This window comes from Panulirus ornatus, chromosome 4, assembly GCF_036320965.1.
Source record: "Panulirus ornatus isolate Po-2019 chromosome 4, ASM3632096v1, whole genome shotgun sequence".
Taxonomy (NCBI): domain Eukaryota; kingdom Metazoa; phylum Arthropoda; class Malacostraca; order Decapoda; family Palinuridae; genus Panulirus; species Panulirus ornatus.
Window position 1 is genome coordinate 57220653 of NC_092227.1, and position 15562 is coordinate 57236214.

General features: G+C 41.4%; 1 protein-coding gene across 2 annotated transcripts in view; it reads left to right on the top strand.

Annotated features, from left to right (window-relative positions):
- The window catches only part of LOC139766365 (uncharacterized), a 40640-nt gene that overhangs the window by 12269 nt on the left and 12809 nt on the right, over window positions 1–15562 (top strand). For both annotated transcript variants that reach the window (XM_071694904.1, XM_071694913.1), the window contains exons 6-13: window positions 2280–2392; window positions 2565–2698; window positions 3736–3810; window positions 5279–5373; window positions 8792–8901; window positions 10756–10889; window positions 14498–14542; window positions 14821–14992. In XM_071694904.1, coding sequence (XP_071551005.1) covers window positions 2280–2392; window positions 2565–2698; window positions 3736–3810; window positions 5279–5373; window positions 8792–8901; window positions 10756–10889; window positions 14498–14542; window positions 14821–14992 — 878 coding nt within the window. The remainder of the gene's footprint in view (window positions 1–2279; window positions 2393–2564; window positions 2699–3735; window positions 3811–5278; window positions 5374–8791; window positions 8902–10755; window positions 10890–14497; window positions 14543–14820; window positions 14993–15562) is intronic.

Below are 15562 nucleotides of genomic sequence, written 5' to 3' on the forward strand. Positions count from 1 at the left end.
CTGAAAAAATGTCTGAATATGAACGTCAAGATACATATAAACGTGATATAGATCTAGATATGAATTTGCTTCAAATAACTTTAACATCCCATGCGTTTGGAGGACAGAGAGGCTTCGGCTGGTGTTCTATCAATTTTTTGTCATGTCCTTTCAAGAATTTTCCGCTGTCGTAAAGAGGGTTATGTTCATATACTCCTCGAGAGAGAGAGAGAGAGAGAGAGAGAGAGAGAGAGAGAGAGAGAGAGAGAGAGAGAGAGAGGTATGGATATGATGATCACGCTAGTCCGTGATGATAGTATGAAGGTGAAATCGCACTTCAATAAGAGTTCATACAATTTTATGTAACATGCTGATTATGCCACAAGCAACGTCAATGAATCTGTCTTAACTGCTAATTTTAAGAACTTTAATTTGTCCCAAGCCAATTTAAAAGCCCATCCTAGCTTTAACGAAATCATTATGAGAGAATTGACAAAACCCGAAACAAAAAAGTTGTTCAGGGCACACCCAGTTCCCCAGTCAACTCCCTCCAAGTGACCCCGCCATGATCACTCTCCATTACAACGTTTACTGTCAGACAAAGCTGACATTGCTTGGTTTGTACAGATTGTTGTTGGGCGGCGGGACTCAAGTGTGATGTTGGGTTATAAATAAATTTGTTAGTACTGGCACGTAATGAGGTGGATTGTCTCCAAGAAACATGTCGTGCCACATGTATAGAAAAACTGTATGAACTAATGAAGTGCGATTCCATATATATATATATATATATATATATATATATATATATATATATATATATATATATATATATATATATATATGTATATATATATATATATATATATATATATATATATATATATATATGATTTATTTATTAGCAAAAAACACGAAAAAGAAACACGTTAAGAGATAGAAGACTCAGAAAAGTCAGTTGATAGGCAAGGAAGAATCGTAGCTAAGACGCCAGTGGTAAACAAGCGTTACTGGGCAGTAGTGTTCGGGTTGGTGTGTTCGGATCTGGCAACATGCTTGTCATAGAATTTTTATTATATTGACAAGAAAGGGAACTTTTTATTCATTTTACCCACAACAAATCTATTCAAATTGTACAGACCTTCATTAATATCAATGTTACAATTCTTAGTATATTTGATAACATAAGATCCACTGATATGCCTCGTGGTAAACGAGTTATAGTTAATAACAGAAATGGCATTACTCCAGTCGATTCAATGGTCATGATTTTTAACATGATTAGATAAAGCATTCGATTCATGTCCTCTTCTTATACTAAATTCATGTTGCTTAAGTCTAACTCAAAGATCCCTACCAGTCTGCCCAACCTAAAAGATAATACATTTTCTGGTGAGTTTTTGATTAAGATATTCTTTATAGTATTTTCATTGCTGAAGGTTATATTTACATTGAAGGATTTAAATAACCTGGAAAGTAATGTAAAATTATCATTAAAAGAGAAAACAGAAAGATTCTTGGTATCAAGGGGAGGTTTGGGTTTAATTGTAAATCAATTGCCAACTTAAGGGATTTTCCAATGGCAAATGTTGGATACCTTATCTTGGATCCAATGGCATATATCATCTCAAACTCATCATCATTAAATTTCTGACTGCATATACGTAATGCCCAACGGAACATTAACTGGAATGATGGTGATTTAACTTTGTCTTGTTGGGCTGAGTAATAATGAACAATGAACAAACATTGATGGGTTTTCTGTATATGCTAACCTTAAACATGTTTCTCTGCCTATGGCTCATGCAATCTCGTGTTTCAGAGGTGAAGCCATCGCGAGTGATTATAGCACGTCGGCCAGCTATGAAATTGGCCAACCACTTTCCTTCATTGTTGTGGAGAATGGTGTTGATGTCAAGTATATTTTGTGTCAGGACGTTTTGGGGACAGTGTTAAATGCTTTGTTGATGTCAGTTGGAACCAGTACTCGCAGAACGGGATTGATGCTAGTTGAATCCGTCCAGGACATGTTGTGAGCTCAGCGTTTAGTGTTGGGGTAGAGTTTTTGAGTCTGAGGCCATGCTGTTTGGGGTTAAAATGGGGATATTTTGTTCAGTTCTGCTGGGGATCACATTTTTTCTTTACAGAGTTTGGATACTGAGGATAGAAGTGCTATAAGGTGGTAGGAAGAGAGAAAGTTAGGTGGTTTAGAGGATTTTAAGACTGGAATAACGTGCACAAGTTTTCAGATGTTCGGAAGTAGTTGAAGATATCTCTCCGGTCATGTATTAACCTTGCAGGCCCCAGCTGAGACACATGCCAACCTCTTCCTTGATTGTCTTAACTTCAACCTGAACCCAAATGGATGCAAATACGAAAACTTCAAAATAAAGGACCGATCAACGAGAGCAAAGTAAGGACACATTTCATATGTTATGCTTCTGAAGTTTACATGTCAGTGATGACCACTTGTGGCATGGAATCCTAGTCTTCCAGCCAAAGAAAGCCACCTCATAGGAGCCTAGGTGGACCAACAATCTCCTTTAGGATACATCTTCTTTTGTTCTACACATCTTCTCTTCCAGAACGAAGCTCTGTGAATCTAACTTCAAAGAGAGGTTCCTGGGTTCATCAGAGTTGCTGATCATCTACACCAGGAAAACTAGTTATGATGGATCCTGCTCAGGAGGATTTCACTGCTACATCGGCGTCAGAGGAGGTCAGTGGTATGGCCTTCAGGTTACCAGCACCGCAAAGTAAACAACTGAGTGGAGTTCCGTACAAGAGACATTCACGGGAAAGTGTCTTTATCGTATAAATGCAAAACTTTCTGTAGCTAGAACTAATTAGGACTCTGCACCAGGAGAGAAGGAATCATCTGGAAACCCACCAGTGTCAGGCGTGCAGATGTGTGAGGGTTAGTCCCACATCCAGCACAGGTGTATTAAGAAACTTTTGAGAGTTAAGACGAAACCTCTTCCATATGCCTTTCTGAACGCTGCCTGAGCTACTGCTCGAGACAAAGATGTCCCGTAGGAGAATTTAGAAAGCCTGGGTAGTAATAAAGGGCAAATCTCTCGTCAGTCTATAGTGTAATATAATTGTTATGATGATGGCCCAAGAATGTTATGATACGAAAGAAAACCACATAATAGTCAGATCTTCTTACCCATAAGCAGGTAGTTCATTTGTGCTACGAAAGTCCGGTTCTACAATTAGATTTTCGGATTCATCCGTCTGTATGTAAGTCCGCCATCATGGGATAAGATTACATGTCATTCTAAAACCTATTTCATAAACTCCAGACGAATGACTGATCTCAGGATAGGGGAGAGATGTGTCCTTGACCATTATATCGAACTAGTAGCTGAAAGCCGAGGGAGCTGCTTCCCATATTTCGCTACTGGATATATTTCAAGTGCGATGAAATAGCGAGAAAGTAGGCAATGTTTGTTTATGGTGGAGAGGCAGGGTTACTTCTAGAGCCAGAAAGCTTTCGTGAACATAGCTAGATCAATAAAAAGACACTTGGAAATTTTGTATAACTGTGATTGTAAGTAAACATACATCAATCATCTAACACAAGACACAGAGAAAGGTTCCTGATCTGTGTTGACCCAGCAACAAAGATTAGGAACACAGTTCCTTGAGTTGTGAAGAAGGAAGGTGACTGCCGTATCTTTGGTACTGCGGTGGGGTTGTTTTATGAGAGACAGTGAGCTGTAGTGTTTCATAGACAGTTCTTTCTGATTCCAGAACACAAGAAGCAAAAGAGAGCGAGCCAATCCACCATGCCGAGGACTACAAGGCTTATTTCATTTCCTAAACAAGGTGAGTTTTAGCCCATATATCATGACAGAACATTCATAACGAGGATTGGAAAAGAATATTATATAAACCATGGAAAGGTCTGTGGGGCCTGGATGTGGAAAGGGAGCTGTGGTTTTGGTGCATTACAAATGACAGCTAGAGACTGTGAACAAATGTGGCCTTTTTTGTCTTTTCCTGGCGCTACCTCGCTGGAGGGGGTGGGGTATGGTATTTCATATGTGGTGGGGTGACGACGAGAATGGATGAAGGCAGCAAGTATGAATATGTGCATGTGTATATATGCATATGTCTGTGTATGTATATGTGTATATACGCCTCCTACGCAGGAGTCCCGAGTTTGATCCTGGCTGTTGGAGAGAGCAGAAGAGGGTGTACTGAAATGGTTTGGTCACATGGAGAGAATGAGTGAGGAAAGATTGACAAAGAGGATATATGTGTCAGAGGTGGAGGGAACGAGAAGAAGTGGGAGACCAAATCGGAGGTGGAAGGATGGAGTCAAAAAGATTTTGAGTGATCGGAGCATGAACATGCAGGAGGGTGAAAGGCGTGCAAGGAATAGAGTGAATTGGAACGATGTGGTATACCGGGTCGACGTGCTGTCAATGGATTGAACCAGGGCATGTGAAGCTGCCAGTAAACTGAGCCAGTTACATAAATTGTCATTCTGAATAAAGATCAGCCAAATGACCCAATAATCTAACATTCATTGTTTACTAAGTTGATTCACTGCACCAGTTTCCTATCTTATGCATACTCTATCCTTAGAGCCCAAAGTCAGCTTACTATATTCGGCTCACCCAGTTCCCTGACATAATCTGCTGCTTAGTCTACCTAAGTCCTGCAGTCACTGACGCCAGCACCCTAAATTAGACAGATCCCACACGAAGCCAGCATCTTTGTCCACTCTGCTCTACAGTTCTGTCAGCTCTGCTCTAGAATTCAGCCAGCTCTAATTCGACCAGCTCCCCAAATTCAACCAGCTCTCAAACCCAGCCAGTTTACTCATAAAGTCGTAAACTCATCCCAACCAGCTCCTGAGCTCAGCAGTTTATTTACACAAAAAGCTCCTTCTGGAGTCTAAGTTTATAACTTCCCTAATCTCTTAACTCTGCATGATATTCCTTTCTTCATTGTAACGTAACTTAAGAGGGTGCATCTTGAAGAATCATAAGTTCTGAATTTCAGCGTAGGTGTAAGAATGTTCAGGACTGCACATCTGGTACACTTACATCTGTCGCTCTAGAATATGAACAGTTCTCGTGTTTTTTCACCAGTTAGGATGTTTCGCTCTTGCCTCTGTGCATGGCAATTCCCCGACTAGGCTGATCACTCCACCCTTTTCTTCTATGCTCGGAAATTCCCTGATCTAATCGATCATATTTCTTATAAACACGTCCAGCTCATTTTACAGCCTGTCGGTCAATAGAATGACGTATCTGACCGAGATGGTTTGATGGTAACCTTGCAGACACGTGCCATGAGGTCACGCTGGGCGCAGGGGAGATGATGGTCTTCGCTTCAGACAACAAAAGATGGGACGCTCAATGCTTCACAAAGTTCATTGTAAGTTTTTATTCTTCCCAGCGTGTTAAGGATATATTTCCTCCTCAGTCACTGTCACCACCAACTAAACTGTTTCATCACGCTCATCACACGCTTAAGTGTTTCATCACGATCATCACAAGCTTAAGTGTTTCATCACGATCATCACAAGCTTAAGTGTTTCATCACGATCATCACAAGCTTAAGTGTTTCATCACGATCATCACAAGCTTAAGTGTTCCATCACGATCATCACAAGCTTAAGTGTTTCATCACGATCATCACAAGCTTAAGTGTTTCATCACGATCATCACAAGCTTAAGTGTTTCATCACGATCATCACACGCTTAAGTGTCCCATCACGCTCATCACACGCTTTAGTGTTCCATCACGATCATCACAAGCTTAAGTGTTTCATCACGATCATCACAAGCTTAAGTGTTTCATCATGTTCATCACAGGCTTAAGTGTTTGGTCACGCTCATCACAAGCATTTGCTATCTGCTGGTTGTGTGAGCCCATGGGAAATGACCAGTGGAGACCCTGTTGCTCACCAACGTGGGACGAAGGGTATTCCATTTCATAGTATTCGAATATTCATTTCCACATTGGGGTTCGATCCTGGCTGTTGAAGGTTTGTATGATATATATATATATATATATATATATATATATATATATATATATATATATATATATATATATATATATATATGGATCATGGTGAGGTGCCTGAGGATTGGCGGAATGCATGCGTAGTGCCATTGTACAAAGGCAAGGGGGATAAAGGTGAATGTTCAAACTACAGAGGCATAAGTTTGTTGAGTATTACTGGGTAATTATATGGGAGGGTATTGATTGAAAGGGTAAAGGCATGTACAGAGCATCAGATTGGGGGAAGAACAGTGTGGTCTCAGAAGTGGTAGAGGATGTGTGGATCAAGTGTTTGCTTTGAAAAATGTATGTGAGAAATACTTAGAAAAACAGATGGACTTGTACGTAGCATTTATGGAGCTGGAGAGGGAATATGATAGAGTGGATAGAGATGCCTTGTGGAGGGTTTCAAGAGTATATGGTGTAGGAGGTAAGTTGCTAGAATAAAGTGAAAAGTTTTTACCAAGGATGTAAGGAAGAGGGGAAGAGGGGAAAGTGATTGGTTCCCAGTAAATGTCGGTTTAGGGCAGAGGTGCGTGATGTCTCCATGGTTGTTTAATTTGTTTATGGACGGGTTGGTTAGGGAGGTGAATGCAAGAGTTTTGGAGAGAGAGGCAACTATGCATTCTGTTGTGGATGATAGGGCTTGGTAAGTGAGTCACTTGTTGTTCACTGATGATGCAGCGCTGGTGGCTAATTTAGGAGAGAAAATGCAGAATTTGGCGACTGAGTGTGTTAAAGTGTGTGAAAGAAGAAAGCTGAGAGTGAATGTGAATAAGAGCATGGTTATTAGGTTCAGTAGGGATGGGGGACAAGTTAACTGGGAGGTAAGTTTAAATGGAGAAAAACCACAGGAAGTGAAGTGTTTTAGATATCTGGGAGTGGACTTAGCAGCCGATGGAAGCATGGAAGCGGAAGTGAGTCACAGGGTGGGGGAGGGGGCGAAGGTTCTGGGAGCGTTGAACAATGTGTGGAAGGTGAGACCGTTATCTCGGAGAGCAAAATGGGTATGTTTGAGGGAATAGTGTTTCCAACAATGTTATATGGTTGCGAGGCATGGGCTATAGATAGGGTTGCGGAGGAGGGAGGATGTATTGGTTATGAAATGTTTGAGGACAATATGAGGTGTGAGGCGGTTTGATCGAGTAAGTAATGAAAGGGTAAGAGAGATGTGTGGTAATGAAAAAAGTGTAGTTGAGAGAGCAGAAGAGGATGCGTTGAAGTGGTTTAGACACATGGAGAGAGTGATTGAGGAAAGATTGACAAAGAGGATATATGTGATAGAGGTGGAGGGAACGAGGAGAAGTGGGAGACCAAATTGGAGATGGAAGGATGGAGTGAAAAAGATTTCGATCGATCGGGGCCTGAACGAACAAGAGGGTGAAAGGCGTGCAAGGAATAGAGTGAATTAGAACGATGTGGTATACCGGAGTTGACGTGCTCTCAATTGATTGAACAAGTCCATGTGAAGCGTCTGGGATAAACTATGGAAAGGTCTATGGGGCCTAAATGTGTAAAGGGAGCTGTGGTTTCGGTGCATTACACATGACAGCTAGAGACCAAGTGTGAACGAATGTGGCCTTTTTGTCTGTTCCTGGAGCTACTTTGCTGGAGGGGGAGGGGGAGATGCTATTTCGTGTGTGGCGGGGTGTGTATTGTCTGTGTATGTATATTTATGTGTACGGTGAAATGTATATGTATATGTGCTGTGAGGGCGTTTATGTATATACATGTGTATGTGGGTGGGTTGGGCCATTCTTTCGTCTGTTTCCTTGTGCTACCTTGCTAACGCGGAAGACGGCGGTTAAGTATAATAAATGAATAAATAAATAGATATATATATATATATATATATATATATATATATATATATATATATATATATATATATATATATATATATATATATATATATATATATATATATATATATATATATAAATATATATTCATTTATTTATCTGTTTATTTATTTATTCATTATACTTTGTCGCTGTCTCCCGCGTTAGCGAGGTAGCGCAAGGAAACAGACGAAAGAATGGCCCAACCCACCCACATACACATGTATATACATACACGTCCACACACGCACATATACATACCTATACATCTCAACGTATACATATATATGCACACACAGACATATACATATATACACTTGTATATAATTCATATTGTCTGCCCTTATTCATTCCCGTCGCCACCCCGCCACACATGAAATGACAACCCCCTCCCCCCGCATGTACGCGAGGTAGCGCTAAGAAAAGACAACAAAGGTCATATATATATATATATATATATATATATATATATATATATATATATATATATATATATATATATATATATATATCTTTCTTTCAAACTATTCGCCATTTCCCGCATTAGCGAGGTAGCGTTAAGAACAGAGGACTGGGCCTTTGAGGGAATACCCTCACCTGGCCCAATTCTCTGTTCCTTCTTTTGGAAAATTAAAAAAAAAAAACCGAGAGGGGAGGATTTCCAGCCCCCCGCTCCCTCCCCTTTTAGTCGCCTTCTACGACACGCGGGGAATACGTGGGAAGTATTCTTCATCCCCTAACCCCAGGGATAATATATATATATATATATATATATATATATATATATATATATATATATATATATATATATATATATATGACAGCGGACGCTACCTCACTGACGCGAGAAAAGACGATCAAGTGTGGAAAAAATTACATGTATATGAGAGATTCCTGCTCATGATTCATGTAAGTGGTGATGATGACTAGTGTTCCCTGGCCAGGCCCCTGAGGGATACGTCATAAGCTTCACCTGCCCTCACATCCGTCTGAGCGAGAGCGGCTGCAAGAGGGAGTTCATCATCCTGGGAGAGGATCCGGCGGACAAGATCAAGTTAGTCCATTATATCTTTTGCCGTGTTTGCCCCTCTATACCCAGTCATCTGAGGTATCTTGATGTGAAGCAAAAATGTGAATGTATGTTCTCAGTGTAAAGAATGCAAAACTATTGACAGTGTTTCCCTGTAGCACCATGGATTCTTCTCAGGTAGTCAGTCACTCTTTTCTATATCGCACCTGTCACACACACACACACACACACACACACACACACACACACACACATACACATATATGCTGAAACTTAAGATTTTAAGAGGATTTATAGTCTAGCAGGCCTATTGTTTACAAGTAAGGAGAGGAAGTAAAGTGTGCATTCTTCCTGAGCGAGAATCATCTGGATTTAGGTCTGATTTTGCCAGTTCTTGGGAGTGTGGTAGAAGTTGGCTGCTGGAACACCACAGATACCCAATGAATACTCAGTGCTGCAAACCTTGATTCATCCAATTTTTAAAGTACTGTGTACTTGAGGGATTTGCTTGTACCAAATATTTTGAGTGACTGACATGAGAAGAGTGAACAAATGTGCTTAAGATATAGTAAAACGAAGTGTTAAGAAAGAGGCTGTAAAAGAGGGTAAATGAGAGGTAGAATGCGTGGATATCAGTAAACCTCAGGGAGAATAAGAACATGTTTTGGAAGATCAACAGCGTGGGAAAATGTATGAGAACAAATGAGAACGTTGATGAAAGGGGCAAATGGGAAGTGGTGAAGAAGGTAAGGAGTGAGTCCTTTGAAGGAATGCTAAACGTGTTTGAAGATTGGGTGGCAGATGTAAGTTGTGTGGGTTGAGCAATTATACGAAGCGAGAGTCACGGCGAGTGGTTTGATGAGAAGAAAAGAAATGGCGAAATCCTTGTGTGCGTAAGATATAATACGGCAAACGGCTTGAGTGGATAGCGTTGCGTATTGCAGTTGAATTTCATAAGGAAGGGGTGAGTTCAATAGGAGAGTAACTACGATGTTGATTGGATAGCCAAGCCTCAGAAAGTTTAGACAAAATAAGTGGTGTGCCAGAGGGATCAGTCTTAGGGCCTGTTCTTCCTCATAGACATAAATGATATTGATAATGGGCCGCATTGTAAGATATCACAGACGACACTAGGCTGCGAAATCAATCTACAACAGCAAAGGAACGTCTGCAGCTTCAAGTGATATAGACAAACTGATGGACTGGATTCACAGGTGGCAAATGAATTCAGCATTGATAGCTGCAAAATTTTACATATCTGTAGTAAGAACGAAAAGGCAAGCTATATTACGAATTCTTTTGAACATACAAAAGCTAAATAAGAAAAAAAAAACGTGTGTGATAATCTCTCGTGCACAGAAGCAATTGAAAGGGCGAACAAAGTTCTTTGATTTTGTAACTAACGCTATCAAATTTAAGTGAAGGGAAATCTTCCTCACTCTTTACATAAATGATTCCTCTGCAGCTTGAATATTGTGTTTAGTATGGTCACCCTACCTGAGAAGGACATAGATAGAAAGGAGAGTGTACTGAGACGAACTGCCAAATCCGCTGAGAGCGAACAAGGCGTAAATCTTTTTAGCTCAGAAAGAGAAGGTTAAGAGGTGTTTGCTGTTTGATATTCTTTGTATTCATTTGAATACGTGGAGGGAGGGCGATGCATTCGCCCTCGAATGTTTGCCTTTCTCATACATTCTCAATATCAATAAATACAAATACAAACCTGTCTTAGTATAAGATATTCCTGTATCACTGTGGGTTTCATAGTATAGTTTCGACAGTGAAGATATAGGAAAGCTGTGTCATGAATTTTCATTTCATTGATATTAGTTCTGCAAGAACGTTATCTGAGTTCTTTGAATGTCTTCATCCCCACAGGAAGAAGCTGTGTACCAACAATATGATGGGGCACAAAACTCAATCTAACGTGCTGACGGTACGTTACAGACGGCGCGAACTGAAGAGTGAGGAATGTTCACAAGGATTCGTCTGTAAAGTGACTGTGGAGCCAGGTAATGTGTGCGTATTGAGGACTCACATAAGAGAATACTATGCCTGTCATCATACATCAATGTCTCCATACCATACCTTGAGTGAATACTATGCCTGTTATCATACAGTAAGATCTCCCTACTATACCTTAGGTACACATTATAATTGTTATCATACAGTGATGTCTCCTTACCATACCTTAAGCGTATGCTATACCTGTTATCATACAGTATTATCTCCTGACTGTACATGAAGTGTATTCTGTACTTGTTAGCATACAGTAATGTGTCTTAAGTCTTGGGAATCTTTGCCATATCGATGGCTGGTTGGCTGAAATGTCCGAAGTGCTCGCTTCACGTGCTGTTCGACAGTCGAACTTCGGATCTGGATCTTACTGGTCTCCTTGAAGTCTTACATGAAACGCTGATGTTCGCAAATATGACAACCTTAAGTACAACTTGTAACTCGGTTCCAGATTGTCCAGGAGCGTGCAATCCATGTGTACAGCCGTAACGAGCCCACCAAGGCCTCATACCTTGTACTAGACTTGTACTGAGAAGAAAAGATCACTGCATACTTTCACTGCTCACGTGTGTAGGTCTATTGCGTCAAGCATAATATCACTGAAAATGCAGTAGGCCATCACCGCTAGCCAGTACTCAGCATCAATATAAAGCAGCAAGTGGATCACCGATACATCAAAGAAAAAGAAAGTCCATAATAGTCACTTATTGATAACTATCTGTCACATGATCTACGGGCGTTTGCAGCTGCCAAAGCTGCAACAGCAGACTACATGAGGACTTGAAGAAGAAGTATCAGGTGTGAGATAGATTTCGCAGATAGTCGTGGTCGGAAGACCTTTCCTCAGAACTTTTAGCACTAGGAATTATCTTGGAAATTCTCCCGCCGTAGATTCTTAATACTACAACCCTGGCAAGTGACACTTGTTTGTGGCACAGGCGACACTCTCCTCGGATGTGTTTCGGGCTCCCAGAGCGTGTGGCCCCCAGTAGTCCACCGTCTGATCGTGTTCCCTCTGAGCCTGTGGCTGCAGCAACCCTCTCCCTGAGCGTGAGGCCCTAGCAGTTATATAGCATCTCCACTACACTATTATCATTATCACCCGCAGGCTTAAACTTTCAACCTCTTCTCCAGATACACGTCTTATGTCTTAGCACTTCATTGTTGTCCTTGAGATGGGTCACTACATCTCGCTGGTTCTTCCTTCTTTCTGCATAGATTATGATATATCTCTAATCCTGTATATTACAATCAACACGCACGGCTTCCTCCATATGCATTATTCATAGATATTGTTGTGTTTAGCATAATGAGGAATCAAAATATCATTGTTTTTCTAATCCTTTAATGTTCGACGTAATTACCTGTAAAACTCAATTATATATCAGTATTGTCCAAAGTGTCATCTCGATTCACTCTTAGAGACTCCTTGTGGAAGACCGCTAAAATAGTTATTACCTGGACACTTAGAGTACTGTGGCACCATCTCATTACGTATTTCATGGGTGTCCATCATTCCCGGAAGCACATAGATGCCTATAGACTCCAGTGCAGCCATAAAGTCATGACATTGTCTCTCCAAATTTCCAACTAGCTCCTCTATCTAGACCTTGTTTATCGTTCTTTTATAGGTTTTGTCACCTAGCTTCGCTTACATCCTCTCGCTCTTGAAGCCTCATTTGTTCTTGAAGTCAATCCTGAGTGTTTTGGAACAGGCGATCTATTTCTCTTTCCAAATAACTCGTTTCATCCGTAGGTACATTCTGCTACCGTTCACATTTCACCTTACTGCTAGTAATATTTCTTCAATAGAGAGAGAGGGAACTTCCGTTTTACTAAGCTGGACTGGCTTCGTAGCCTGGATGATTTAAGTCGCCATTCTCAGGGCAAGAAGATTCCGGCTGTTGGTGTTGCTAGGTGCCCAGTTTGGTCTCATGGGGCGCGCTACTTACCTAGTGTTGTGAGTTTCCCCATTGTTGCGGCTTGGAAGGGGACCCTCTCTCCCTTGGTCAACTTTCTGTTTGCACAAAGATGAGTCAAGGTGTTCATCGTGAGAGCCACACTTGCCGGTAGAGTTACACTGCCAGTCTCTGCACCCCCAGTGTTGACAGGAACTTGGTCTTCTAGTAAAGCATCCCACTGTGGCCGGGAAGTGGAGCTCACCCGGAAACTGTCCCTCGTGGAAAGTGATGACGATTTTTCTCCCTCCAATTAACCGTTAGTGATGCAGGTAATAGGAGCATTATTTTCCATCCAGTCAGTCATGAATAAGATGGAAAAATGTTTTGATAAACGCCTTTCTTTCCTTCACTTTTTTGAAATACTTCGTTTTGTACGGATGTCCTAACTGCGTGGCCATTGATACCTCATCTGGCTTCTTTATGATCATGACAATCGTATTTCCAGTGAGCCTCGAACGAAGCACTAAGTTCTTGTATTTCTCGGCAAAGTCAGCACTTCAAGCTTCTCTATCAACTGGTTGTTTGGAGTGCAGGGACTGCAGCTTGTACCAGTCAGAGTAAGTCGCGGTGTCTCCATCAACTACACTGGCTCTATTTATGCTACCACATCTTTTGACCGTACGCGGGGAAGACTGTATGTCCTCCCTGACTCTTTCTCATCTGACGTGACCCTTGCGTCTTCCATCCGATCGAAGACTTTCCCAGTTTAGGTTCGTCCATCTCGATGGATGATTGACCTCACCTTTTGGATTGATCAGGGCTGTGTAACCCCCTGGGCAGGAGTGCTGGGCGTATCCAGCCACTACAGAATGTGTAAATGTTCTTGCCACAAGCTAAATATTCGTTAGATTTGATAATTCACAGATCACTGGTAACTCTTAAGGTAAGACACAACTTTATAAAGGAGACTACTGTCTAAACGTTTGTTCTGGTTCTCAGTAATGAAAGGAGTGCGCTTTTTGTATCTCCTGCGAGACAGGGAACTGCCAATAGTGCGAGAGGCTTGACGAAGAGCAGGAAGTGGCTCCACGTCTTATGAACAAAATATGAACGTTTGCATAATTAGAGGCTCTTATTCTAAGTCAAACGATAACTTTATAATTGTTAGCAAGCGACAACTTACCACCACAGAGAGCGCTTTTAGTTGTGTGATATATAAGTTGTCTCTTGTTGTTATTGTACCTACTGTATTATAGACTGAAAGAGTGAGTAACTGCCTCATGCAGGAGGAAAGGGCATGAGGCGAAATACCTTCCTCTGATTTGCGTACCAGCGCCTAACTCGAAGATGCCCGGTGGAAGAAGCTGCCCTCGAGTTATAATGACGCCAAGAGAGGCCGGAGTCCCTGGATGGCCTGGGATGGTCTTATCCTGCCGATACTCTGTTGAATAATGTATCACCATGTGATTAGATCCTTTTGATGATGTGTCAGAGGAAGACTTCTCTAGCGTGGGGTGATGATCATAGGCATAAAGTCCGTACACCTGGCTAATGAGAGTTCTACTGGAGGAGTAAACATAATGGTGGATGTTGTGTTGCAAGTGTTGTAAGTGAAGATGGACTAGGTCAACATATCAAAAAAGACATTACATGTGGCCATAGAAGAACAGTATAATCTGAATCATGACTTTTACTCTCCACAGGCATAACGACCCCAGCTCCGGACCCTGACGAGAGACCTTTCTGTGGTGAGTTTAACAGTTTAGAATTTCATTATCATCAATGATTGCATGAGATAACAAGTCAAGCTGAAATAAGCAACACTAATTCAATCATGAGATGACAGGTCAATCTGAAATAATCAATAAGTTTGAATATTCAGTGTGGTATCATTTAACCCGCAAGTGCATTGCAACATACTTGCAGTGAAAATGAGCAATGAAGCAATGAGCTAGGCCAAAGGACATGGGGATCCTGACTCACGGCTCTCTCTTTGACACTCACTCCTGCATCTATTCATCCATAGACTGCGGACGCAGCACAGTGTCAGTGCCCAACAGGATCGTCTCGGGTGAGGAAGCCAGCCCGGGGGAGTATTGCTGGATGGTTCAAGTCAGTAACTTTGGTTTGCAATCGTTTTGTGGCGGGAGCATCATCACTGATTCATATGTGGTATCAGCTGCTCACTGCTTCTTCAAGTAAGTTTGTAAACAGTATGAAACCTGAGACCCAGTGTCTAAGCCAGGCAGCTCATCAAAGTTCTCTTGACTTGTTAAACATGTATAGTAAAAGCTCGTTAGCGTGTATTTACAATTCAAATACATAAATATATGTGTGTGAAAGAAGAAAGTTAAAAGTAAATGTGAATAAGAGCAAGGTTATTAGGTACAGTGGGGTTGAGGGTCAAGTCAATTGGGAGGTGAGTTTGAATGGAGAAAAACTGGAGGAAGTAAAGTGTTTTAGATATCTGGGAGTGGATCTGGCAGCGGATGGAACCATGGAAGCGGAAGTGGATCATAGGGTGGGGGAGGGGGCGAAAATCCTGGGAGCCTTGAAGAATGTGTGGAAGTCGAGAACATTATCTCGGAAAGCAAATATGGGTATGTTTGAAGGAATAGTGGTTCCAACAATGTTGTATGGTTGCGAGGCGTGGGCTATGGATAGAGTTGTGCGCAGGAGGATGGATGTGCTGGAAATGAGATGTTTGAGGACAATGTGTGGTGTGAGGTGGTTTGATCGAGTAAGTAACGTAAGGGTAAGAGAGATGT